General features: G+C 42.7%; 1 protein-coding gene across 1 annotated transcript in view; it reads left to right on the plus strand.

Moving 5' to 3' along the window:
• The window catches only part of LOC111974869 (collagen alpha-1(XXVIII) chain-like), a 50,248-nt gene that overhangs the window by 15,610 nt on the left and 9,210 nt on the right, over window positions 1-25,428 (plus strand). Inside the window, exons 12-26 of the mRNA XM_024002933.2 lie at window positions 885-953; window positions 1,038-1,106; window positions 1,310-1,378; window positions 7,433-7,501; window positions 9,728-9,796; window positions 13,041-13,109; window positions 15,030-15,098; window positions 16,402-16,473; window positions 16,593-16,661; window positions 16,751-16,822; window positions 21,061-21,129; window positions 21,287-21,355; window positions 21,973-22,041; window positions 22,165-22,233; window positions 22,346-22,414. Of these exons, the coding sequence (XP_023858701.1) occupies window positions 885-953; window positions 1,038-1,106; window positions 1,310-1,378; window positions 7,433-7,501; window positions 9,728-9,796; window positions 13,041-13,109; window positions 15,030-15,098; window positions 16,402-16,473; window positions 16,593-16,661; window positions 16,751-16,822; window positions 21,061-21,129; window positions 21,287-21,355; window positions 21,973-22,041; window positions 22,165-22,233; window positions 22,346-22,414 (1,041 nt within the window). The remainder of the gene's footprint in view (window positions 1-884; window positions 954-1,037; window positions 1,107-1,309; window positions 1,379-7,432; window positions 7,502-9,727; window positions 9,797-13,040; window positions 13,110-15,029; window positions 15,099-16,401; window positions 16,474-16,592; window positions 16,662-16,750; window positions 16,823-21,060; window positions 21,130-21,286; window positions 21,356-21,972; window positions 22,042-22,164; window positions 22,234-22,345; window positions 22,415-25,428) is intronic.

Genomic DNA, 25,428 nt, shown 5'->3' on the forward strand with positions numbered 1-25,428 from the left:
ACGCGTCTCCTTCCTGAGTGGTATGACGGCTGTGTGGTCCCATGGTGTTTATACTTGCGTGCTATTGTTTGTACAGATGAACATGGTACCTTCAGGCGTTTGGAAATTGCTCCCAAGGATGAACCAGACTTGTGGAGGTCTACAATTTTTTTTCTGAGGTCTTGGCTGATTTCTTTAGATTTTCCCATGATGTCAAGCAAAGAGGCACTTAGTTTGAAGGTAGGCCTTGAAATACATCCACAGGTACACCTCCAATTGACTCGAATGATGTCAATTAATTGTAAACTTCCGACTTCAACTGTATCTGAGTAAGATAGATCAAAGGGCAATGTTTCTGTGTGATGTCAATTAAATATAATCTGAATGTAAATGTAAAACAACATGATGTTAAAGGTTGTCTGATCTGCGTAGACAGAATTAGAGCTTTGGACTGCCCTTTTGCTGTAACCAATGACTGTATATATGAATGATCAAAGCCATCGATCATGTGACACCATTCATGTCTATGTGAAGATAAAATAGCGCACTGAAGCCAAATTAAGATGATGTCTCATGGCGACATACAGTGACATGCCAGTTTGAGCTACACCAGGAAGTCACTTTGCAGGCTAGCTCAGTGTTGCCCCCTCTAATTGAGTAAATCAGTCTGAACGCCGACCTGGGTACTGCAGACTGCCATTAGCAACTAAATTATCCTTAACTTATTTTGTGTGCGATTTTCAAATAATCGGTTCAAGGACATACATCTGGTGTATTAGAAGCAATTATTGGTGTCGTGATTGTCTTCGATAACCCACTCCCTTGTTCTTTACAGTGGATCTGTGTTAAGCTGCTAACTTTGTTTGTTGCTAACTTTTCTGTGTCTCTCGTGTTGGTTATCATAGGGTGACCGGGGTCTAACTGGGCCGCCTGGAATTCAGGGAGAAACTGGTATTGGACTTCCTGGACCAAAGGTACGTTTTTTTCTATTATTGCTTTTGTCTAACTAATTAATTGTTTTATGTTACCTGTTCCATCTCGCCATGTCTTCTTTCTAGGGTGATCTGGGATTCCAGGGAAGACTCGGCCCCCCTGGTCCGCCAGGGCTGGGTGAACATGGCCAGCCAGTGAGTGGACAGAAACTCTACTAGCATTTTACTGTAGCATACTGCATTACATAGTTTGGTTTCATTGACAACCAGACTGATTTTTTTTTAACTTTGAGTAATACTGTATATCACAGTAGGGAACGTGAGCTGGGATGACAACTACCAAGGCAGTGTCATCTGACCCAATGTTGGAAAAATAATTATGCTGGTTAATTTTACAGGGGCCTCAAGGGCCACAAGGTGTTCAAGGGGAGAAAGGACCCCATGGCGAGGGGCTCCCTGGACCAAAGGTATGAATACAATAAAGAAATTATCTGGGTACAGCTGGAATCAAATCAAATTGTATTTGTCACATGCGCCGAGTACAACAGTATTTCACACCATTTTAAAGATGCACTTCTTGTTAATCCCACCACAGTGTCCGATTTCAAAAAGGCTTTACAGCAAAAGCACCACAAACGATTATGTTAGGTCACCGCAAAATCACAGAAAAACACAGCCATTTTTCCAGCCAAAGACAGGAGTCACAAAAAGCAGAAATAGAGATAAAATGAATCACTAACCTTTGATGATCTTCATCAGATGACACTCATAAAACTTCATGTTACACAATACATATATGTTTTGTTCGATAATGTGCATATTTATATCCAAAAACCTCAGTTTACATTGGCGCCATGTTCAGAAATGCCTCCAAAATATCCGGAGAAATTGCAGAGAGCCACATCAAATAACAGAAATACTCATCATAAACTTTGATAAAAGATACATGTTTTACATAGAATTAAAGATACACTTGTTCTTAATGCAACCGCTGTGTCAGATTTCAAAAAGCTTTATGGCAAAAAGCACAAAATTCAATAATCTGAGAACAGCGTTCAGCCACAAAAGGAAGCCATACAGTTACCCGCCAAATTGTGCAGTCAACAAAACTCATAAATAGCATTATAAATCTTCACTTACCTTTGCTGATCTTTGGCGGAATGCACTCCCAGGACTCCCACAAGAAATGTTTGTTTTGTCCAAATAGCTATTTTTGTAAGCATGTTTGGTAAACAAATCCAAAGTCAGGAAGCGCGTTCACTAAAAGCAGACGAAATGTCAAAAAGTTCCGTAACAGTCAGTAGAAACATGTCAAACGATGTATTGAATCAATCTTTAGGATGTTTTTAACATAAATCTTCAATAATGTTCCAACCGGAGAATTCCATTGTCTTCAGAAGTGCGATGGAACAGAGCTCCCTCTCATGTGAACGCGCATGGTCAGAGCATGGTCAGCTCATGATAGACCTTACTCATTCCCGTCTCCTTCGGCCCCACTTCACAGTAGAAGCATCAGACAAGGTTCTAAAGACTGTTGACATCTAGTGGAAGCCGTAGGAAGTGCAAACTGACACATATCCCACTGTGTATTCGATAGGCGATGAGTTTAAAACCTACAAACCTCAGATTTCCCACTTCCTGGTTGGATTTCTTTCTCAGGTTTTTGCCTGCCATATGAGTTATGTTATACTCACAGACATCATTCAAACAGTTTTAGAAACTTCAGAGTGTTTTCTATCCAATGCTAATAATAATATGCATATATTAGCAACTGGGACTGAGGAGCAGGCAGTTTACTCTGGGCACCTTTTCATCCAAGCTACTCAATACTGCCCCTGCAGCCATAAGTTAACCAACAATATCGTTTTAAGAACATTTTACAAAATAAACTAAAGTAAAAACATTTTTTTTAGTAACACAATAAAATAACAATAATGAGGCTATATACAGGGGTACCGGTACCGAGTCAATATGCGGATACAGGTTAGTCGAGGTAATTTGTACATGTAGGTAGGGGCAAAATGACTATGCATAGATAATAAACAGCGACTAGCATCAGTGTAAAAAAAAAAGTGGTTGGTAAATGCAAATACTCCGGGTGGCCATTTGATGAATTATTCAGCAGTCTTATGGCTTGGGGGTAGAAGCTGTTAAGGAGCCTTTTGGTCCTAGACTTGCGGTAGCAGAGAGAACAGTCTATGACTTGGGTGACTGGAGTCTTTGACAATTTTTGGGGCCTTCCTCTGACACCGCCTAGTATATAATGTAGGTCCTGGATGGCAGGAAGCTTGGCCCCAATGATGTACTGGGCTTTACGCACTACCTTCTGTAGGCAGTGATGCAACAAGATGCTCTCGATGGTGCAGCTGTAGAACTTTTTGAGGATCTGGGTCCCATGCCAAATCTTTTCAGACTCCTGAGGGGGAAAAGGCGTTGTCGTGTCCTCTTCTCGTCCTTCTTGGTGTGTTTGGACCATGATACTTTGTTGGTGATGTGGACAGCAGGGAACTTGAAACTCTCGACCCGCTCCACTACAGCCCGACGTGAATGGGGGCGTGTTCAGCCCTCGTTTTCCTGGCACCACACTGCTAGGTCTCTGACCTCCTCCCTACAGGCTGTCTCATCGTTGTCGGTGATCAGGCCTACCACTGTCGTGTCGTCAGCAAACTTAATGATGGTGTTGGAGTCGTGCTTGGCCACACAGTCGTGGGTGAACAAGGAGTACAGGAGGGGACTAAGCACGCACCCCTGAGGTGGCCCCCGTGTTGAGGATCAGCGTGGTAAATGTGTGGTTGCCTACCCTTACCACCTGGGGGGCTGCCCGTCAGGAAGTCCAGGATCCAGTTGCAGAGGGAGGTGTTAAGTCCCAGAGTCCTTAGCTTAATGATGAGCTTTGAGGGCACTATGGTGTTGAACACTGAGCTGTAGTCAATGAACAGCATTCTCACATAGATGTTGCTTTTGTCCAGGTGGGAAAGGGCAGTGTGGAGTGCGATTGAGATTGCATCTTCTGTGGATCTGTTGGGGCGGAATGCAAACTGGAGTGGGTCTAGGATTTCCGTGATGTTGATGTGAGCCAAGACCAGCCTTTCAAAGCACTTCATGGCTACCGACGTTATTCTAAATATATCTAATGTCCTTATTGCATGTTTGCAAACAAATTTTATAGTAAACTAGACTAGTTTAAATGAAAACTGATGTGTCTCTACAACCCCGTTAAATGATTCAACCCTGTCACCCTAGTCTCAACCCCGTCACATGACAATATTTGTTAAATAAAATGGCAAAGATTAATAAATATGAATTTTATGTTGTTTTCTGAGCTCAGTCTGAAATGTTAAAGACAATCCCAAAAAGATTAGATTTATGTTAAAATTCTGAATTGAAAGCACTTTTTTATTTAAATGATGAGCCTGCTGACACATAATGTGTCTATTTCAGGGTTTAATATAGCAAAAATCTGAGATTTTACATACATTTTATATTTATAATAATTTAATTGGTTTGGGGGACACATGAGCATTAGTTAAATGTTGATTTTATAACAAGTATCTTTTATAATCATAGTCAAGATAAATTGTCTCCATATCAGACAAAAATGGTTTAATACGTAGTTAATGTTGTGGGGTGTTCAGAAAATGCATTTAGTAAAAAAATATGTACTTCAAGAAAAATATTACAGCAGCCCAATAATGACACTTGAAACATGTGGGTGTTACAAACTCAGTCAGGGAGAGGTTGAAAATGTCAGTGAAGACACTTGCCAGTTGGTCAGCGCATGCTCAGAGTACACGTCCTGGTAATCTGTCTGGTCCTGCGGCCTTGTGAATGTTTACCTGTTTAAAGGTCTTGCTCACATCGGCTACAGAGAGCGTGATCACACAGTCGTCCGGAACAGCTGGTGCTCTCATGCATGCTTCAGTGTTGCTTGCCTCGAAGCGAGCATAAAAGGCATTTAGCCTGTCTGGTAGGCTCGCGTCACTGGGCAGCTTGCGGCTGGGTTTCCCTTTGTAGTCTGTAGCAGTTTGCAAGCCCTGCCACATCTGACGAGCATCAGAGCCGGTGTAGTAGGATTCAATCTTAGTCCTGTATTGACACTTTGCCTGTTTGATAGTTTGTCTGATGGAATAGCGGGATTTCTTATTAGCGTCCAGATTAGTGTCCCGCTCCTTGAAAGCGGCAGCTCTAACCTTTAGCTCGGTGCGGATTTTGCCTGTAATCCATGCCTGCTGGTTGGGATATATACTTACTGTCACTGTGGGGATAACCCTTCCATTCTTTCTAGTGATATTTGTGTTAGCCCACAGCATCTTTTCTGGGATTACCAGTAGCAACAATGCTGGTAGCAACAATGCTGGAAGCAACATGTCCACCCTAAATAACTTAGCTTTAATACAATAATAGCAGAAACGGACGTAAACCTGCCATTAAACAGATGGCTTCTCAACCTTTTGATTCTACCAGTACCTGGGCTGTTGAAGATGCCCATCTGTTAGGCCATATTTGACATTGGAAACAGACAAGGCGTTACATACACATTGGGGTGGCAGCGTAGCCTAGTGGTTAGAGCGTTGGACTAGTAACCAAAAAGTTGCAAGATCAAATCCCCGAGCTGACAAGGTACAAATCTGTCGTTCTGCCCCTGAACAAGGCAGTTATTGAAAATAAGAATTTTATTCTTAACTGACTAGCCTAGTAAAATAAAAATAAATAAATGCACAACTCTCACTGGATTTCAGAGAGAAGAAATGTGTAATCTGACAGATTTTTCACTTATTTATTCTTCAACACATTGGCTGCATCTGTCAAATTCAGGCTCTGGCCTTCTCCAAAMCAGTCTGCTCAAGTGCTCAATCAAGTGTTACCATTCATGTTGCTGTGCATGAGCAAACCCTATAAAAACAATGTCATTACTCCAACTTGTGGAGTGACAGTGCATTCAGAAAGTATTCAGACCAAACAAGATTCTCTGGTTTGATGAAACCAAGATTGAACTCTTTGGCCTGAATGCAAAGCATCACCTCTGAAGGAAATCTGGCACCATCCCTAAGGTGAAGCATGGTGGTGGCAGCATCATGCTGTGGGGATGTTTTTCAGCGGCAAGGACTGGGAGACAAGTCAGGATTAAGGGAAAGATGAACGGAGCAAAGTACAGAGAGATCCTTGATGAAAACCTGCTTTAGAGCGCTCAGGACCTCAGACTGGGGCGGAGGTTCACCTTCCAATAGGACAACAACCCTAAGCACACAACCAAGACAACACAGGAGTGGCTTCGGGACAAGTCTCTGAATGAGCTTGAGTGGCCCAGCCAGAGCCCGGACTTGAACCTGATCTAACATCTCTGGAGAGACCTGAAAATAGCTGTGCAGCGACGCTCCCCATCCAACCTGACAGAGCTTGAGAGGATCTGCAGAGAAGAATAGGAGAAAATCCCCATATACAGGTGTGCCAAGCTTGTAGCGTCATACCCAAGAAGACTCAAGGCTGTAATTACTGCCAAAAGTGCTTCAACAAAGTACTGGAGTCTGAATACTTTTGAAAATGTGAATTTGCAAAAAAAATCTAAAAACCTGTTTTTGCTTTGTCATTATGGGATATTGTGTGTAGATTGATGAGGGGGAAAACATTTTAAGTCCATTTTAGAATAAGGCTGTAACGTAACAAAATGAGTAAAAGGTCAAGGAGTCTGAATACATTCCGAATGCACTGTATATAATATTTTATATGTAGACTGTTCAAACATTACATACACATGGAGAGGGCCTGGATTTACATGAGATTTAAGAATGGCAAGCAAGCACAAAATGGAACACATGAAAACATGACAGCACTTGGAGTTCATGACAGCATTTGGAGTTCATGACAGCACTTGGAGTTCATGACAGCACTTGGAGTTCATCATGGGTTTCATTTTAGTTATATTGTCATCATAACATGTAGAGGCATGAGCATTAACACACTATAGTATGTAGTAAAGTTTTTCCTAATTCAAGTTAGAACCTGAAAGCAAATTACATAATGGCACTGTTGAGAGTTTGAGTGGTTGATGCACATGCATTTGGTAGTAGGCAGATCCTGAAAAAGGAGCGTAACACAGAAAATGTCCTGAGGCAACCAAACATCTATCAGAACTGTGCCAGACCCATTGGCTCTTATGGGAAAGTACCCCACCCCCAAAAGGGTCAGGGCAGTTCTATAGGATGGGCCAACCCCTACAACAAGTAATATGTTATTGTGTGTCTGCATTTCATTATTTTCTGCTTAGTTTGAGAAGGGCAAGCAACACTCATCGGAGGGATAACATAAATAACACAAATTAAAGATTTGGGAATAACATAACTACACTCATATAGYACCATGTCATACTACTCACAAGACAGAGACCGGTGCTAACTTAACCCGCCTAGTCCTTACTACACTATTGACTGAGAACAATGAGGATAGTTCTGTGAATGTGTGAACCAGTGGGTGCTGGATGTGTGGCGGGGAGAGAAGGGTGATGACTTGTCTTTGTTTTCCAGGGAGACCGGGGGCTGGATGGACCGAGGGGGCCTAGAGGACAAACGGGTGCAGGAATCAAAGGAGAAAAGGTGGGCTGTAAATACAGCAGTAATGAATGCCATCCACACAAACATGTCATGTCTACCCAACAAAATACCTAATGAAGTACATAAACAAGACTGAATGTCCTAGTCAGCAGTTATATATATATATATATATATATATATATATATATATATATATATATATATATATATATATATATGTGTCTCCTTGGAATGCGCCATTGAGAACGAAAGGGTAGCTGGGAGGGTGTTAAATCTCAAGTTACTGTGGAAAAGTTCAAAGTTGAAGGTGGGATTATTTTTGCGCCACCTGTTGTAGGATTCAATAAACAACCATGTTATGATGTTAGAAGCAAAGGTTTTCAAGCACATTTATTGGTGGTTACAGAATTTAGCCCTCTGTAGTCAGAAACAAGATGTGTACTGCACATCGCATTTGAGGAAGGCACTCATACAGATATTCAGCCTGGTGATTCTATTAGTACCAATGATCTTGACTTTAAGACATACAGTGGTTTGCAAAAGTATTCAACCCCCTTGGCATTTTTCCTATTTTGTTGTCTTACAACCTGGAATTAAAATAGATTTTTGTGGGGTTTGTATCATTTGATATATACAACGAGCCTACCACTTTGAAGATGCAAAATATTTTTAATTGTGAAACAAACAAGAAATTAGACAAAAAAACTGAACCTGAGCGTGCATAACTATTCACCCCCCACAAAGTCAATACTTTGTAGAGTCACCTTTTGCAGCAATTACAGCAGCAAATCTCTTGGGGTATGTCTCTATAAGCTTGGCACATCTAGCCACTGGGATTTTTGCCCATTCTTCAAGGCAAAAGTGCTCCAGCTCCTTCAAATTAGATGGGTTCCGCTGGTGTACAGCAATCTTTCATCATATCACAGATTCTCAATTGGATTGAGGTCTGGGCTTTGACTAGGCCATTCCAATACATTTAAATGTTTCCCCTTAAACCACTGAAGTGTTGCTTTAGCAGTATGCTTAGGGTCATTGTCCTGCTGAAAGGTGAACCTCCGTCGCAGTCTCAAATCTCTGAAAGACTGAAACAGATTTCCCTCAAGAATTTCCCTGTATTTAGCGCCATCCTTCATTCCCTCAATTCTGACCAGTTTCCCAGTCCCTGCCGATTAAAAACATCCCCACAGCATGATGCTGCCACCACCATACTTCACTGTGGGGATGGTGTTCTCGGGGTGATAAGAGGTGTTGGGTTGTGCCAGACATAGCGTTATCCTTGATGGCCAAAAAGCTCAATTTTAATCTCATCTGACCAGAGTACCTTCTTCCATATGTTTGGGGAGTCTCCCACATGCCTTTTGGAGAACACCAAACGTGTTCGCTTATTTTTTTCTTTAAGCAATGGCTTTTTGTATGGCCACTCTTCTGTAAAGCCCAGCACTGTGGAGTGTACGGTTTAAAATGGTCCTATGGACAGATACTCCAATCTCCGCTATGGAGCTTTGCAGCTTCTTCAGGGTTATCTTTGTTCTCTTTGTTGCCTCTCTGATTAATGCCCTCCTTGCCTGGTCCGTAAATTTTGGTGGGCGGCCCTCTCTCGGCAGGTTTGTTGTGGTGCCATATTCTTTCCATTTTTTAATAATGGATTTAATGGTGCTCCGTGGGATGTTCAAAGTTTCAGATATTTTTTATATATATGTGTGTGTATATATATATATATATATATATATATATATATACTGAGATCATGGGACAGATCATGGGACACTTAGATTGCACACAGGTGGACTTTATTTAACTAATTATGTGACTTCTGAAGGTAATTGGTTGCACCAGATCTTATTCATGACCTTCATAGCAAAGGGAGTGAATACATATGCACACACCACTTTTCCATTTTTTATTTTTCACTTTTTTATTTGTTTTTATAAGTAATTTTTTTCACTTCACCAATTTGGACTATTTTGTGTATGTCCATTACATGAAATCCAAATAAATTATATTTAAATTACAGGTTGTAATGAAACAAAATAGGAAAAACGCCAAGGGGGGTGAATACTTTTGCGAGGCACTGTATCCCATTGAGCGCACACTGGTTGAATTAACATTGTTTCCATGTCATTTCAACAAAATTACATTGAACCAACGTGGAATAGACGTTGAATTGAAGTCTGTACCTAGTGGGATAGGCCAATATGCTCATAAAGGGTTAAATACCAACCTTGTCCCCCAYCCTAGACCCTCAACCCTTTCTATGTTTCATCTCAGGGTGAGTTCGGGCCTCCAGGTCATCCAGGACTTGTTGGACTTACAGGAGCGGGCATCCAGGGGGAGAAGGTAAATTGAGTGGCAAAAGTAACATACAGTTGAAGTTTACACACACTTAGGTTGGAGTCATTAAAACTAATTTTTCAACCACTCCACAAATTTCTTGTTAACAAACTATAGTTTTGGCAAGTCGGTTAGGACATCTACTTTGTGCATGAAGTAATTTTTCCAACAATTGTTTACAGATTATTTCACTTATAATTCACTGTATCACAATTCCAGTGGGTCAGAAATGTACATACACTAAGTTGACTGTGCCTTTAAACAGCTTTGAAATTTCCAGAAAATGATGTCATGGCTTTAGAAGCTTCTGATAGGCTAATTGACATCATTTGAGTCAATTGGAGGTGTACCTGTGGATGTATTTCAAGGCCTACCTTCAAACTAAGTGCCTCTTTGCTTGACATCATGGGAAAATCTAAAGAAATCAGCTAAGACCTCAAAAACAAAATTGCAGACCTCCACACGTCTGGTTCATCTTTGGGAGCAATTTCCAAATGCCTGAAGGTACCACGTTCATCTGTACAAACAATAGTACGCAAGTATAAACACCATGGGACCACACAGCCGTCATACCGCTCAGGACGGAGACGCGTCCTGTCTCCTAGAGATGAACGCACTTTGGTGCAAAAAGTGCAAATCAATCCCAGAACAACAGCAAAGGACCTTGTGAAGATGCTGGAGGAAACCGGTACAAAAGTATTTATATCCACAGTAAAATGAGTCCTATATCGACCTAACCTGAAAGGCTATGAAGAAACCACTGCTCCAAAACCGCCATAAAAAAGCCAGACTATGCTTTGCAACTGCACATGGGGACAAAGATCGTACTTTTTGGAGAAATGTCCTCTGGTCTGATGAAACAAAAATAGAACTGTTTGGCCATAATGACCATCGTTATGTTTGGGGGAAAAAGGGGGATGCTTGCAAGCCGAAGAACACCATCCCAACCACGAAGCATGGGGGTGGCAGCATCATGTTGTGGGGATGCTTTGCTGCAGGAGGAACTGGTGCACTTCACAAAATAGATGGCATCATGAGGCAGGAAAATTGTGTGGATATATTGAAGCAACATCTCAAGACATCAGTCAGGAAGTTAAAGCTTGGTTGCAAATGGGTCTTCCAAATGGACAATTACCCCAAGCATACTTCCAAAGTTGTGGCAAAATGGCTTAAGGACAACAAAGTCAAGGTATTGGAGTGGCCATCACAAAGCCCTGACCTCAATCCTATAGAAAATTTGTGTGCAGAACTGAAAAATCGTATGCGAGCAAACCTGACTTAGTTACACCAGCTCCGTCAGGAGGAATGGGCCAAAATTCACCCAACTTATTGTGTGAAGCTTGTGGAAGGCTACCTGAAACGTTTGACCCAAGTTAAACAATTTCAAGGCAATGCTACCAAATACTAATTGAGTGTATGTAGACTTCTGACCCACTGGGAATGTGATGAAAGAAATAAAAGCTGAAATAAATCATTCTCTCTACTATTATTCTGACATTTCACATTCTTAAAATAAAGTGGTGATGCTAACTGACCTAAGACAGGGAATTTTTACTAGGATTAAATGTCAGGAATTGTGAAAAACTGAGTTTAAATGTATTTGGCTAAGGTGTATGTAAACTTCCGACTTCAACTGTAATACTACACTTGCATGTACATCACATACAAACAGTCGCAATTTTAGCACGTACATTTTGGTGGGCCAAAACAATTGGGGGATGCATGCCAGCAAAGCCACTACACAACACAACACTAAACAATACATTAATTGCACTATAACAGTGACAAACGTTGCCCACAAACTGGTAGGGCCTACATAAAGCTGTCCCAACAGCAGAGTCCCAACAGCAGCCCCAACACCTTACCACTAATACACCTGGCTATCAATGAAGCCTTGTCTGGCAGCGACACAGTTCATTCTGACTCATTTACTGCCCTTTAAGAAAATGTAGCTGATATGGCTGACTTGCTTAAACAAATCTGGTTACTACTGACAATTGAGATGTACAAACTATGGCATAAGTGACGACCAGAGGATAAGAGGCAAATCGTAATTTCGATTAAGACATTAATGAGCGAGCTAGGACGGACGTAGTCAATATAACTATTTGTTCAGCACTTTTGAAATGTACAGTGACTGAATTCAGAACATGGGCCATTCTTACAGTGTTGTCCCTGTACACCAAGTCAAAACCGTAGGATAAATAAAGGGGGCATTTAAGCAGACAATGAAAGCTCTTACAATATTCGATGATTACATTTCTCTAAGACAGGTTATAGTCTACATGTGCACCACCAAGTCAGAACAGTAGGCGAAATTAAGAGAGGAAAATAGACCGAATTATTAGGGTAAGGCTCATGGGCTACTAACAGCTTACTACACAACATACACTTTCTTAGCTCAAGAAAGCAAAAAAGAGACCATGTTTGTATGCGGCTTTATTAAAACTTCTTCTCGATCTGTGTCCCTTCCACGGGACGGTTGAGCTTACGTAGGCTAATGAGATTAGCATGAGGTTGTAAGTAACAAGAAAATTTCCCAGGTCATAGACATATCTGATATTGGCAGAAAGCTTAAATTCTTGTTAATCTAATTGCACTGTCCGATTTTAAAGTAGCTATTACAGTGAAATAATACCATACTATTGTTTGAGGAGAGTGCACAGTTTTGAACATGAAAAATTATTAATAAACAAATTAGGCACATTTGGGCAGTCTTGATACAAAATGTTGAACATAGATGCAATGGTTCATTGGATCAGTCTAAAACTTTGCACATACACTGCTGCCATCTAGTGACCAAAATCTAAATGCACCTGGGCTGGAATAGTACATTATGGCCTTTCTCTTGCATTTCAAAGATGATAGTACAAAAAAAATGTTTTTCTTTTGTATTATCTTATTCAGATCTATTGTGTATTTTCTCCTACATTCCTTTCACATTTCCACAAACGTCAAAGTGTTTCCTTTCAAATGGTACCAAGAATATGCATATCCTTGTTTCAGGGCCTGAGCTACAGGCAGTTAGACTTGTAAAAATGTGGGGCCAAAACAGGTGGACAAGTCGCCACCGCATATAAACACACACACACACACACACACACACACACACACACACACACACACCAACACACACACACACACACACACACACACACCACACACACACACACACCCACACACCACACACACACACACACACACACACACACACACTCACACTGACGTAATTGTGATTGTTATTCCTCAGGGAGTGGAGGGTCCCAGGGGTCCACCTGGCGGCAGAGGGCCACAAGGAGAGGGCTTACCTGGACCTAAGGTTGGTGTTACTCCTAGATAATATAAAATCAAATTGTATTTGTCAAATACAACAACCTTACAGTGAAATGCTTACTTAAAAGCCCTTAACCAACAATGCAGTTTTAAGAAAAATAAGTGTAAAGTAAAAAATAGATGAGTAAATAACAAATAATTAAAGAACAGCAGTAAAATAACAGTAACGAGGCTATATACTGGAGGTACCGGTACAGAGTCCATGTGCGGGGGCACAGGTTAGTCGAGGTAATTGAGGTAATATGTACATGTAGGTAGAGTTAAAGTGACTATGCATAGATAATAAACAGAGAGTAGCAGCAGTGTAAAAGAGGGGGGCAATGCAAATAGTCTGGGTAGCCATTTGATAAGCTGTTCAGGAGTCTTATGGCTTGGGGGTAGAAGCTGTTAAGAAGCCTTTTGGACCTAGACTTGGCGCTCCAGTACCAGTACGCAGAGAGAACAGTCTATGACTCGGGTGGCTGGAGTCTTTGACAATTTTTAGGGCCTTTCTCTGATACCGCCTGGTATAGAGGTCCTGGATGGCAGGAAGCTTAGCCCCAGGGATGTACTGGGCCGTACGCACTACCCTCTGTAGTGCCTTGAGGTCGGAGGCCGAGCAGTTGCCATACCAGGCAGTGATGCAACCTGTCAGGATGATCTCAATGGTGCAGCTGTAGAACTTTTTGAGGATCTGAGGACCCATGCCAAATCTTTTCAGTCTCCTGAGGGAGAATAGGCTTTGTCATGCCCTCTTCACGACTGTCTTGGTGTGTTTGGACCATGATATTTTGTTGGTGATATGGACACCAAGGAACTTGAAGCTCTCAACCTGTTCCACTACAGCCCCGTAGATGAGAATGGGGGCGTGCTCGGTCCTCCTTTTCTTGTAATCCACAATCATCTCTTGTCTTGATCACGTTGAGGGAGAGTTTGTTATCCTGACACCACACGGCCCGTCAGAAAGTCCAGGATCCAATTGCAGAGGGAGGTGTTTAGTCCCAGAGTCCTTAGCTTAGTGATGAGCTTTGAGGGCACTATGGTGTTGAACGCTGAGCTGTAGTCAATGAATAGCATTCTCACACAGATGTTCCTTTTGTCCAGGTGGGAAAGGGCAGTGTGGAGTGCAATAGAGATTGCATCATCTGTGGATCTGTTGGGGCGGTATGCAAATTGGAGCGGGTCTAGGTTTTCTGGGACAATGGTGTTGATGTGAGCCCAGACCAGCCTTTCAAAGCACTTCATGGCTACAGACGTAAGTGCTACAGGTCGGTAGTCATTTACACAGGTTACCTTAGGGTTCTTGGGCACAGGGACTATGGTGGTCTGCTTGAAACATGTTAGCAGACTCAGTCAGGGACCGGTTGAAAATGTCAGTGAAGACACTTGCCAGTTGGTCAGCGCATGCTCAGAGTACACATCCTGGTAATCCGTCTGGCCCTGCGGCCTTGTGAAGGTTGACCTGTTTAAAGGGTCTTACTCACATCGGCTACGGAGAGTGTGATCACACAGTCGTCTTGAACAGCAGATGCTTTCATGCATGCTTCAGTGGTGCTTGTGTCGAAGCGAGCATAAAAGTAATTTAGCTCGCCTGTTAGGCTTGTGTCACTGGGCAGGTCGCGGCTGTGCTTCCCTTTTAGTCTGTAATAGTTTGCAAGCCCTTCCACATCCGAAAAGCYTAGGAGCCGGTGTAGTACGATTCAATCTTAGTCTTGTATTGATGCTTTGCCTGTTTGATGGTTTGTCTGGGGGCATAGCGGGATTTCTTATAAGCTTCTGTGTTAGAGTCCCGCTCCTTGAAAGCGGCAGCTCTACCCTTTAGGTCAGTGAGGATGTTGCCTGTAATCCATGGCTTCTGGTTGGGTTATGTACGTACAGTCACTGTAGGGATTTCTTTAATCGCTACTTTCCATTATCTTACTTCCAGGGCGATCAAGGTTTACCAGGAGAGCTTGGAGTTACAGGGGAAAGAGGCGTTGGTGAGCCAGGGCCAAAGGTAAGACAAATACTTTATCCACCCTCTTCCAAATAGTAAAGATATGCCTCCTCAAATAAGCCTGGTGATCGGTCAGCAGCCAATTTATTAGGTACACCGACTGAACGTTAGAATGGGCAAAAACTTGTGACCTAAGCAACTTTGGCAATATCTAGACTTGACAGTTCATGCTGCTTTAATATTCTGATCATAACGTTCTGATCATGGAATTCCGAACACGTCATGCGTGTACACCTATGTTTAAATGTGTTTACCGTGTCCACAGTGTGTCCGGATTCCCTTTTCCTGCACTATATTCAAATGCCAGTATGCATTCTACAAACGGTGGAATAGGGAAAATATGAAAATAACATAACAAAAATTMATGCCAGTAGCTAACTACTGTAGCTAACTAGCCAGCTAACCTCTGTATCTAGCAAGCAAATGGGTTAGCATAACTCTAGCCAAATAAGAAATTGTTTTTCTAAATATTAGATAGCTGGCTAGAATTTATGAGTCCAGCAAACACGTTCCTCACACACTAGGAATGTATTTCCTCCAACGTTATAATGAAAAGATCCCAAAACAGAAGTTTTCTGGAGACTTGTGGGAGGAGTGCTGATGATCTCGCCCACTGTATCCGCTTTCTGTAGCCTGATTGTGTCCGTCTTTTCAATGCAGTCTTTGAGCATAGTATGTTCGTCAGTGCCAGACATGCCGGTTCCAGTATCTCAGAAACGGCCAGCCTCCTGGGCTTTTCACGTGACAGTGTCTACGGTTTACTGTCGATGGTGCGACAAACAAAAAACATCCAGTCATTGGCAGTCCTGTGGGTGAAAACAGCTCGTTGATGAGAGGTCGAAGGAGAATGGCAAAAATCGTACAAACTAAGAATCGGGCCACAAACAGGCAAATAATGGTGCAGTACAACAGTGGTGTGCAGAATGGCTTTTCAAAACCCACAACTCATCGGTCCTTGTCACGGATGGTCTATTGCGACCACAGCAGGTTCCACTCCAATCAGCTAAAAACATGAAGAAGCGACTCCAGTGAGCACAAGTGGAAAAACATTGCCTGGTCTGACCAATCCCGGTTCCTGTTGCATCATGCTGTTGGCATAAGCAGCATGAGTCCATGACCCCATACTGCCCAGTGTCAACAGTATAGGATGGTGTGGGGGATGTTTTCCTAGCACACGTTAGGTCCCTTGATAAAAAATTCAGGCTGTTCTGGAGGCAAAGGGAGTCAGACACCGTACTAGATGGGTGTACCTAATAAACTGACCACTGAGTGTATTTTAAAAAGCCATTTGTTTATTTTTCAGGGTGAGCCTGGTGCATATGGCCTGGCTGGCTTACCTGGTCTTCCAGGAGAGGACGGGGCTCCAGGACAGAAGGTGTGTTATTTCACCTTTACACCACTTCTATAGATACAATATAGATCTATAGATACAGTATACCTGAACAAAAGGGAATGTGCCAATGTGAAAGGGTTTGTTTCTGCCCCCTCTGCCAGGGTGAGTTTGGTATCGCTGGCCTCAGAGGTTCTGAGGGCGCAGCAGGGATCGGCATCCAGGGCGAGAAGGTAGGTTTCACATCCTTACCCTTCTGTCATACTAACCTGTAAGCACCAAGAGGTGGTCATGTAAATTCTGTGTGCTCCACCCCTCCCAGGGAGACCAGGGTCAGAGGGGCATCCGTGGATTACATGGACCTTCTGGCATTACCGGACCCTCAGGGGCAAAGGTGAGAATAACACAATAACACTGTCTGAGACCGAACACGGTCTGATCACGGTCTGATCACGGTCTGATCACAGGGCAGGTGTATTGTTATTGTGACAACTGGGGTTTCATTCTGAGTTTGACAAATCTTCCTTGTTCAACCAGTATAGTAATCTATTTTACAGATTGTATTTAGTAAACATATCTTAATTTATTTCGTTTGAGCTCAACCAAAATACTCTAGATCAGGGCTCTCCAACCCTGTTTGTGGAGAGTTACCCTCCTGTAGGTTTTCAATCCAACCCCAGTTGAAACGCAGCTGATTCAGCTTATCAACCAGCTAATTATTAGAATCAGCTGCGCTAGATAAGGGTTGCAGCGGAAAAACTTACAGGACGGTATCTCTTCAGGAACAGGGTTGGAGAGCCCTGCTCTAGATGATTACATAAATGGCCCGAACATCTCCACAGAAAGAGCGTGTACCCAAACGTGCTTCAGCCCAGCTTGAACAAAAAAGGGAATTAAGTGCTCAAGTGAGAGACTTAAATYTCCCAAAAAAATTCCTAACACTCTGACACTTCAATGGGTGACTATCTGAGAAAATAAGGTTAAAAGGAGCACCTTCTGTCTGCAATGAATTAATTGATGATAAATGTTTGTATGTCCTGTCAATAAATGCTCAGATCAATGCAGACAGAGTCCTTATTTGTTCTATATTTTCACCCGTTGAAGTGTCCTGGGGTATAAGGAATGTCTCTGAAGGCTGTAAGGAGTGCGTGGATAAAGGGAGTGTACAATATACACTACCATTCAAAAGTATGGGGTCAATTAAAAATGTCCTTGTTTTTGAAAGAAAAGCATATTTTTGTCCATTAAAATAACATCAAATTGATCAGAAATACAGTGTAGACATTGTTCATGTTGTAAATGGCTATTGTAGCTGGAAACGGCTGATTTTTAATGGAATATCTGCAGTTGAAGTCAGAACTTTACATACACCTTAGCCAAATYCATTTAAACTCTGTTTTTCACKATTCCTGACATTTAATTCTAGTAAAAATTCCTGTCTTAGGATCACCACTTTATTTTAAGAATGTGAAATGTCAGAATAATAGTAGAGAGAAGGATTTATTTCAGCTTTCATCACATTCCCAGTGGGTCAGAAGTCTACATACACTCAATTAGTATTTGGTAGCATTGCTTTTAAATTGTTTAACTTGGGTCAAACATTTCAGGTAGCCTTCCACAAGCTTCACACAATAACTTGAGTGAATTTTGGCCCATTCCTCCTGACAGAGCTGATGTAACGGAGTCATGTTTGTAGGCCTCCTTGCTCGCACACGCTTCTTCAGTTCTGCCCAAAAATGGGATTGAGGTCAGAGCTTTGTGATGGCCACTCCAATACCTTGACTTAGTTGTCCTTAAGCCATTTTGCCACAACTTTGGAAGTATGCTTGGGGTCATTGTCCATTTGGAAGACCCATTTGCAACCAAGCTTTAACTTCCTGACTGATGTCTTGAGATGTTGCTTCAATATATCCACACAATTTTCCTCTCCTCATGATGCCATCTATTTTGTGAAGTGCACCAGTCCCTCCTGCAGCAAAGCACCCCCACAACATGATGCTGCCACCCCCGTGCTTCGTGGTTGGGATGGTGTTCGGCTTGCAAGCATCCCCCTTTTTCCTCCAAACATAACGATGGTCATTATGGCCAAACAGTTCTATTTTTGTTTCATCAGACCAGAGGACATTTCTCCAAAATGTACCATCTTGTATCTTTTTTTTTCTGAGGTCTTGGCTGATTTCTTTTGATTTTCCCATGATGTCAAGCAAAGAGGCACTGAGTTTGAAGGTAGGCCTTGAAGTACATCCACAGGTACACCTCCAATTGACTCAAATTATGTCAATTAGCCTATCAGAAGGTTCTAAAGCCATGGCATCATTTATTTTAATTTTCCAAGCTTTTTAAAGGCACAGTCAACTTAGTGTATGTAAACTTCTGACCCACTGAAATTGTGATACAGTGAGTTATAAGTGAAATCATCTGTCTGTAAACAATTGTTGGAAAAGTCCTAACCGACTTGCCAGAACCATAGTTTGTTAACAATAAATGTGTGGAGTGGTTGAAAAACGAGTTTTAATGACTCCAACCTAAGTGTATGTAAACTTCCGACTTCAACTGTACATAGGCGTACAGAGTCCCATTATCAGCAACCATCACTCCTGTGTTCCAATGGCACATTGTGTTAGCTAATCCAAGTTTATCATTTTAAAAGGCTAATTGATCATTAGAAAACCCTTTTGCAATTATGTTAGCACAGTTGAAAACTGTTGTCCTGATTAAAGAAGCAATAAAACTGTCCGCCTTTTGGACTAGTTGAGTATCTGGAGCATCAGCATCCCGGAATTGCCTCTTCACTGTTGACGTTGAGACTGGTGTTTTGCGAGTACTATTTAATGAAGCTGCCAGTTGAGGACTTGTGAGGCATCTGTTTCTCAAACTAGACACTCTAATGTACTTGTCCTCTTACTCAGTTGTGCACCGGGGCCTCCCACTCCTCTTTCTATTCTGGTTAGAGACAGTTTGTGCTGTTCTGTGAAGGGAATAGTACACAGTGTTGTACGAGATCAGCAGTTTCTTGGCAATTTCTCGCATGGAAAAGCCTTCATTTCTCAGAACAAGAATAGACTGACGAGTTTCAGAAGAAAGTGCTTTGTTTCTGGCCATTTGGAGCCTGTAATCGAACCCACAAATGCTGATGCTCCAGATACTCAACTTGTCTAAAGAAGGCCAGTTTTATTGCTTCTTTAATCAGGACAACAGTTTTCAGCTGTGCTAACATAACTGCAAAAAGGGTTTTCTAATGATCATTTAGCCTTTTAAAATGATAAACTTGGATTAGCTAACACAACGTGCCATTGGAACACAGGAGTGATGGTTGCTGACAATGGGCCTCTGTACGCCTATGTAGAGAATCCATAAAAAATCTGCCGTTTCCAGCTACAACAGTCATTTACAACATTAACAATGTCTACACTGTATTTCTGATCAATTTAATGTTATTTTAATGGACAAAAAATTAGCTTTTCTTTAAAAAACAAGGACATTTCTAAGTGACCCCAAACTTTTGAACGGTAGTGTATATACAAAAGTATGTGGACACCCCTTCAAATTAGTGGATTCGGCTATTTCAGCCACACCCGTTGCGGACAAGTGTATAAAATTGAGCACACAGCCATGCAATCTCCATAGACAAATATTGGCAGTAGAATGGCCTTACTGAAGAGCTCAGCGACTTTCAACGTGGCACCGTCATTGGATGCCACCTTTCCAACAAGTCAGTTGGTCAAATTTCTGCCCTGCTAGAGCTGCCCCGTTCAACTGTAAATGCTGTTATTTTGAAGTGTTAACGTCTAGGAGCAACAATGGCTCAGCCGTGAAGTGGTAGGCCACACAATCTCACAGAATGGGACCGCCGAGTGCTAAAGCAAGTAAAATTGTCTGTCCTCGGTTGCATCACTCACTACCGAGTTCCACACTGCCTCTGGAAGCAACGTCAGCACAAGAGCTGTTTGTCGGGAGCTTCATGAAATGGGTTTCCATGGCCGAGCAGACACACAAGCCTAAGATCAGCATGTGCGATGCAAGGCGTCGACTGGAGTGGTGTAAAGCTTGCCACCATTGGACTCTGGAGCAGTGGAAACGTGTTCTCTGGAGTGATGAATTACGCTTCATCATCTGTCAGTCCAGCGAACTAATCTGGGTTTGGTGGATGCTGGGAGAATGCTACCAGCTCCAATGCATAGTGCCAACTGTAAAGTTTGGTGGAGGAGGAATAATGGTCTGGGGCTAGGCCCCTTAGTTCCAATGATGGGAAAACTTAACGCTACAGCATACAATGACATTCTAGACGATTCTGAGCTTGCTGGTATGTTGAGATCGGTGTGGAAGAACTTGACTGGCATGCACAGAGCCCTGACCTCAACTCCATCGAACAGACCTAATCGCCCAACATCAGTCCCCGACCTCACTAATGCTCTTGTGGCTGAATGGAAGCAAGTCCCCGTGGCAATGTTCCAACTTCTAGTGGAAAGACTTCCCAGAAGAGTGGAGGCTGTTATAGCCGCAAATGTGGACCAACTCCATATTAATACCCATGATTTTGAAATGAGATGTTCGCCGAGCAGGTGTCCACATGAGTTTGGTCATGTAGTATATCTAGAGTTCAAGGGAAATTCTTGCCCCTTCTTCTTTCAGGGGGAGCCTGGCACACCGGGCCGACTGGGCATGTCAGGACTACCGGGACGGGCCATTGCAGGTCCTAAGGTAAGAAATACACATCTATTAACACCCTGTTTCTCTATGCTGTTCTTGTCAAGTAATGTACATAAGAAACACTGCTACACACAGGTCATTGCCATGCATCATCAGATCCTGGCTGATAAACAGCATTGTGATTTCCCTATCTCGCCCTCTGTCTCAGGGTGATCTGGGCCCCCCTGGTCCGTCTGGGCCTATTGGAGAGACAGGCTATGGGCTGCCTGGGCCGAAGGTAAGTGTTGCAGTTACCAGTAACCATTAGACATACAGGTGTAGGATCTTTGATCACCCTTTTGTTGCAGGAAAATAATAACGATGTGAGCTTATATTTGTCCTTTTTCACACATGTACAAGTGTGTATTAATACGCATGTGTGAATTAGAAATGTGATTTTTGCATATCCCAACTCTCCCTGAGACTCCCTCTGAGAGTGGGGTCAGGGTCTGCCATTATCGACGGCGACCCTGAAGCTATTAGGGTTAAGTGCCTTGCTTAAGGGCACATCAACAGATTTTTCACCTTGTCGGCTCAGGGATTCGAATTGGCGACCTTTCAGTTCCTGGCCCAAAGCTATAACCGCTAAGTGACCTGCCGCCCAAATGCAAACTTGTAGTGTAACCAAGGTTTAAAAAGGCTTCTAAAGTTTGTAGTTTCTACTTTAAAATGTCAGACTTGATTTGCCCTAACAATTTTTTTTATCAATCCCTACAAAAATGTCAATTAATTATAATCCACACAATAATTCACATTTCCTGTTGCTGCAGGATTATTTTCCTGCTGTTAGAAAAGTCTCAAATGAAGGTCCTACACCTGTATGATATGCTCATTGTTTGAATGATGTTTTACCAGGGCGACCGCGGTAATTCTGGTCCACCAGGTCAATTTGGGCCCAAAGGTGAAGGTTTCCCTGGACCAGTGGTGAGTAGTACCAACAAACCAACCTACAAACTCATGAATCTTCATGTCCTAATTGCAGATTGGTGCCGTTTAGTCAAACTCAGTCTCTCATGAAGTTTGGGTTGTCCCCTGTTCCTCGTTTAGGGTCCTCCAGGTCTTCCGGGTCTACAGGGAGAGCAGGGCCCTGAGGGCATAGGCATCCCAGGACCTAAGGTACTTGTTATTTATCTGGCCCTAAATCCTCTATGCATGTCAATCTGCTACAACCTAGTGCATGGGAATATGAAATGAGTATTGTTTGTGTTTGTAAATATGTCTGTCCCAGGGAGACATTGGCTTCAGAGGATTACCAGGTTTGCCAGGCCCAACGGGAGAGGGTGTGCAAGGACCACCGGTATGAAACGAATATTAACCTCTGACACAAATAGAGATTCCTTATGTAGACAGAGGTCACAGTCTGAGTGTAATGAGTGACATACACTATATATACAAAAGTATGTGGACACCCCTTCAAATTTGTGGATTCGGTTATTTCAGCCCCACCCGTTGCTGACAGGTGTATAAAATTGAGCACAAATCCATGAGATCTCTATAGACAAACATTGGCAGTACAATGGCCTTACTGAAGAGCTCAGTGACTTTCAACGTGGCACCGTCATAGGATGCCACCTTTCCAACAAGTCAGTTGGTCAAATTTCTCCCCTGCTAGAGCTGCCCCGGTCAACTGTAAGTGATGTTATTGTGAAGTGGAAACATCTAGGAGCAACAACGTCTCAGCCGCGAAGTGGTAGGCCACACAAGCTCACAGGACAGGACTGCCGAGTGCTGAAGCAGGCAGCTCGTAAAAATTGTCTGTCCTCGGTTGCAACACTCAATACCGAGTTCCAAACTGCCTCTGGAAGCAACATCAGCACAAGAACTGTTTGTCAGGAGCTTCATGAAATCAGTTTCCGTGGTCGAGCAGCCACACACAAGCCTAAGATCACCATGCACAATGCCAAGCGTCGACTTGAGTTGTGTAAAGCTCGCTGCCATTGGAGCAGTGGAAGCTTTCTCTGGAGTGATTAATCATTTTTCACCATCTGGCAGTCGGACGGACGAATCTGGGTTTGGCGGATGCTAGGAAAACGCAACCTGCCCGAATGCATAGTGCCAACTGTAAAGTTTGGTGAAGGAGGAATAATGGTATGGGGCTGTTTTTCATGGTTGGGGCTAGGCCCCTTAGTTCCAGTGAAGGGAAATCTTAACGCTACAGTATACAATGACGTTCTAGACGATTCTGTGCTTCCAACTTTGTGGCAACAGTTTGGGGAAGGCCCTTTCCTGTTTCAGCATGACAATGTCCCTGTGCACAAAGTGAGGTCCATACCGAGATCGGTGTGGAAGAACTTGGCTGGCCTGCACAGAGCCCTGAGCTCAACCCCATCGAACACCTTTGGGATGAATTGGAACCCCGACTGCGAGCCAGGCCTAATCGCCCAACATCAGTAATGCTCTTGTGGCTGAATGGAAGCAAGTCCCTGCAGCAATGTTACAACATCTAGTGGTACAACACAGTCTCACATTCAATTCGCGCATATACAGTGGGGAGAACAAGTATTTGATACACTGCCGATTTTGCAGGTTTTCCTACTTACAAAGCATGTAGAGGTCTGTAATTTTTATCATAGGTACACTTCAACTGTGAGAGACGGAATCTAAAACAAAAATCCAGAAAATCACATTGTATGATTTTTAAGTAATTCCTTTGCATTTTATTGCATGACATAAGTATTTGATACATCAGAAAAGCAGAACTTAATATTTGGTCTCGGCCGATAAAAAGCCTCGGTGCATTTGCATTGACTTCAATTCATTTTGAGCATTAACAAATGTGACATTTAGAAAAGTCCCAGAGTTGCAAGACTAGGTGCATTGAAACCGGCTCGGCCCATAGAGACGGACCCCGACATTTCTGTCCGATAGCTCATTCAAGGACCCGTAGCAAGGCATGGAAAAAAGTGGAATTTCAGCACCAATTAAGGTTTTGCTCGGACACCGAATGACCTATCGAGCCGAAACTTGGGAATCGAGGTCGCCTCACATAGGGCTAAACATAATGTGAAAACTGGACCCGCAGCTAGAAAATAACTACTATTATTTGTTTTATTATGGTTTAAATGGAAGGCGCTGTGAATTTTGGGCCTGCTCTGAAATATGTGATAGTTGGCTTCTAAACGAGTTGGAAAAAGTGAGTTTGGAGTCAGATGGTATCAGTTGGTGTCTGAAAATATCTAATTGGCTGATGGACATGACTTGCTAGTTGACTTTTGTGCATTTGCAATATGTTTCAAAAGTGAAAAAACCACAAATAGCATTCTGAAATCACCACTAAAAATGACATCACCATAGCCGTGCCGAGTTCAACGAGATGCCCCGCTTGACGTAGCTTGCTCGGTCTGAGCGCAGCGACAGTGACAAGAAGATGACCCTTGACCTACATTTCAAGTCTTTTGCTTTTGGGAGACAGAGAGAGAACTGTTAAGGTTTAGAAGCACAATTTGACCTCAGGAACGTTCCTAAGGTCTCTGTGCAAGCCTAACCTTGACCGTGTGGCATTAACCCTTAACAGTTAAAAGAAGGTGTTTACATCAAACAGTTTACAATGACATCTCACCCCATAGGAAACACATTGCTTGCACCCCTAAATTCAACCTGAAGCCTATGTGGGTTATGAATGTCTTATGAACCTGTCTTCAATGACAATCCATCAAGCCACTATGAGGTCTACCTGTGTTGATTCTAAGCTTCCTGGAGCAAACGGAAGTGATAAAATCACCCTAAAAGTGTTTTGCCATACCCAACCAGCAGTTTGTGATATATAGTGCATTCAACCCTGTGTAAATCAGTCAGTTCTTAACGAATAGACTTAAAACTCAGGATTCTGTAAAAGCATACCCCGATCAGGATATGTATTTACTTATAGCTTCCTGTGCCAACCGGAAGTGCCTTAAAATGGGGTCATAGGTGCTGTTTCGAAGGTTTAAAAAAGTCAGATCTTTCCAAAACTTTAAATGTGTGAATCGGTCAACCCTCATGAACTGTAAATCAGTAATTTCGCTAAACAGATGTCAAAGAAAAGCTCTCTCACACACACACACACACACACACAGACACACACACACACACACACACAAACACACACACACACACACACACACACACACACACACACACACACACACACACACACACACACACACACACACACACACGGAGTGAAAAAGTATGGTGCTTAAAGACACACAGAGCCTTAAATGCTTTTAGGGGGATCCAGACTTCCATACCCGCTCTGGGAGCGCTATACTACCGCCCCAAATCAATGGTGCTGGCCTGAGTGATTTATGGAGGTTTTCAAAAAATATTCTT

This window comes from Salvelinus sp. IW2-2015, linkage group LG2 (assembly GCF_002910315.2).
Source record: "Salvelinus sp. IW2-2015 linkage group LG2, ASM291031v2, whole genome shotgun sequence".
NCBI classification, from domain to species: domain Eukaryota; kingdom Metazoa; phylum Chordata; class Actinopteri; order Salmoniformes; family Salmonidae; genus Salvelinus; species Salvelinus sp. IW2-2015.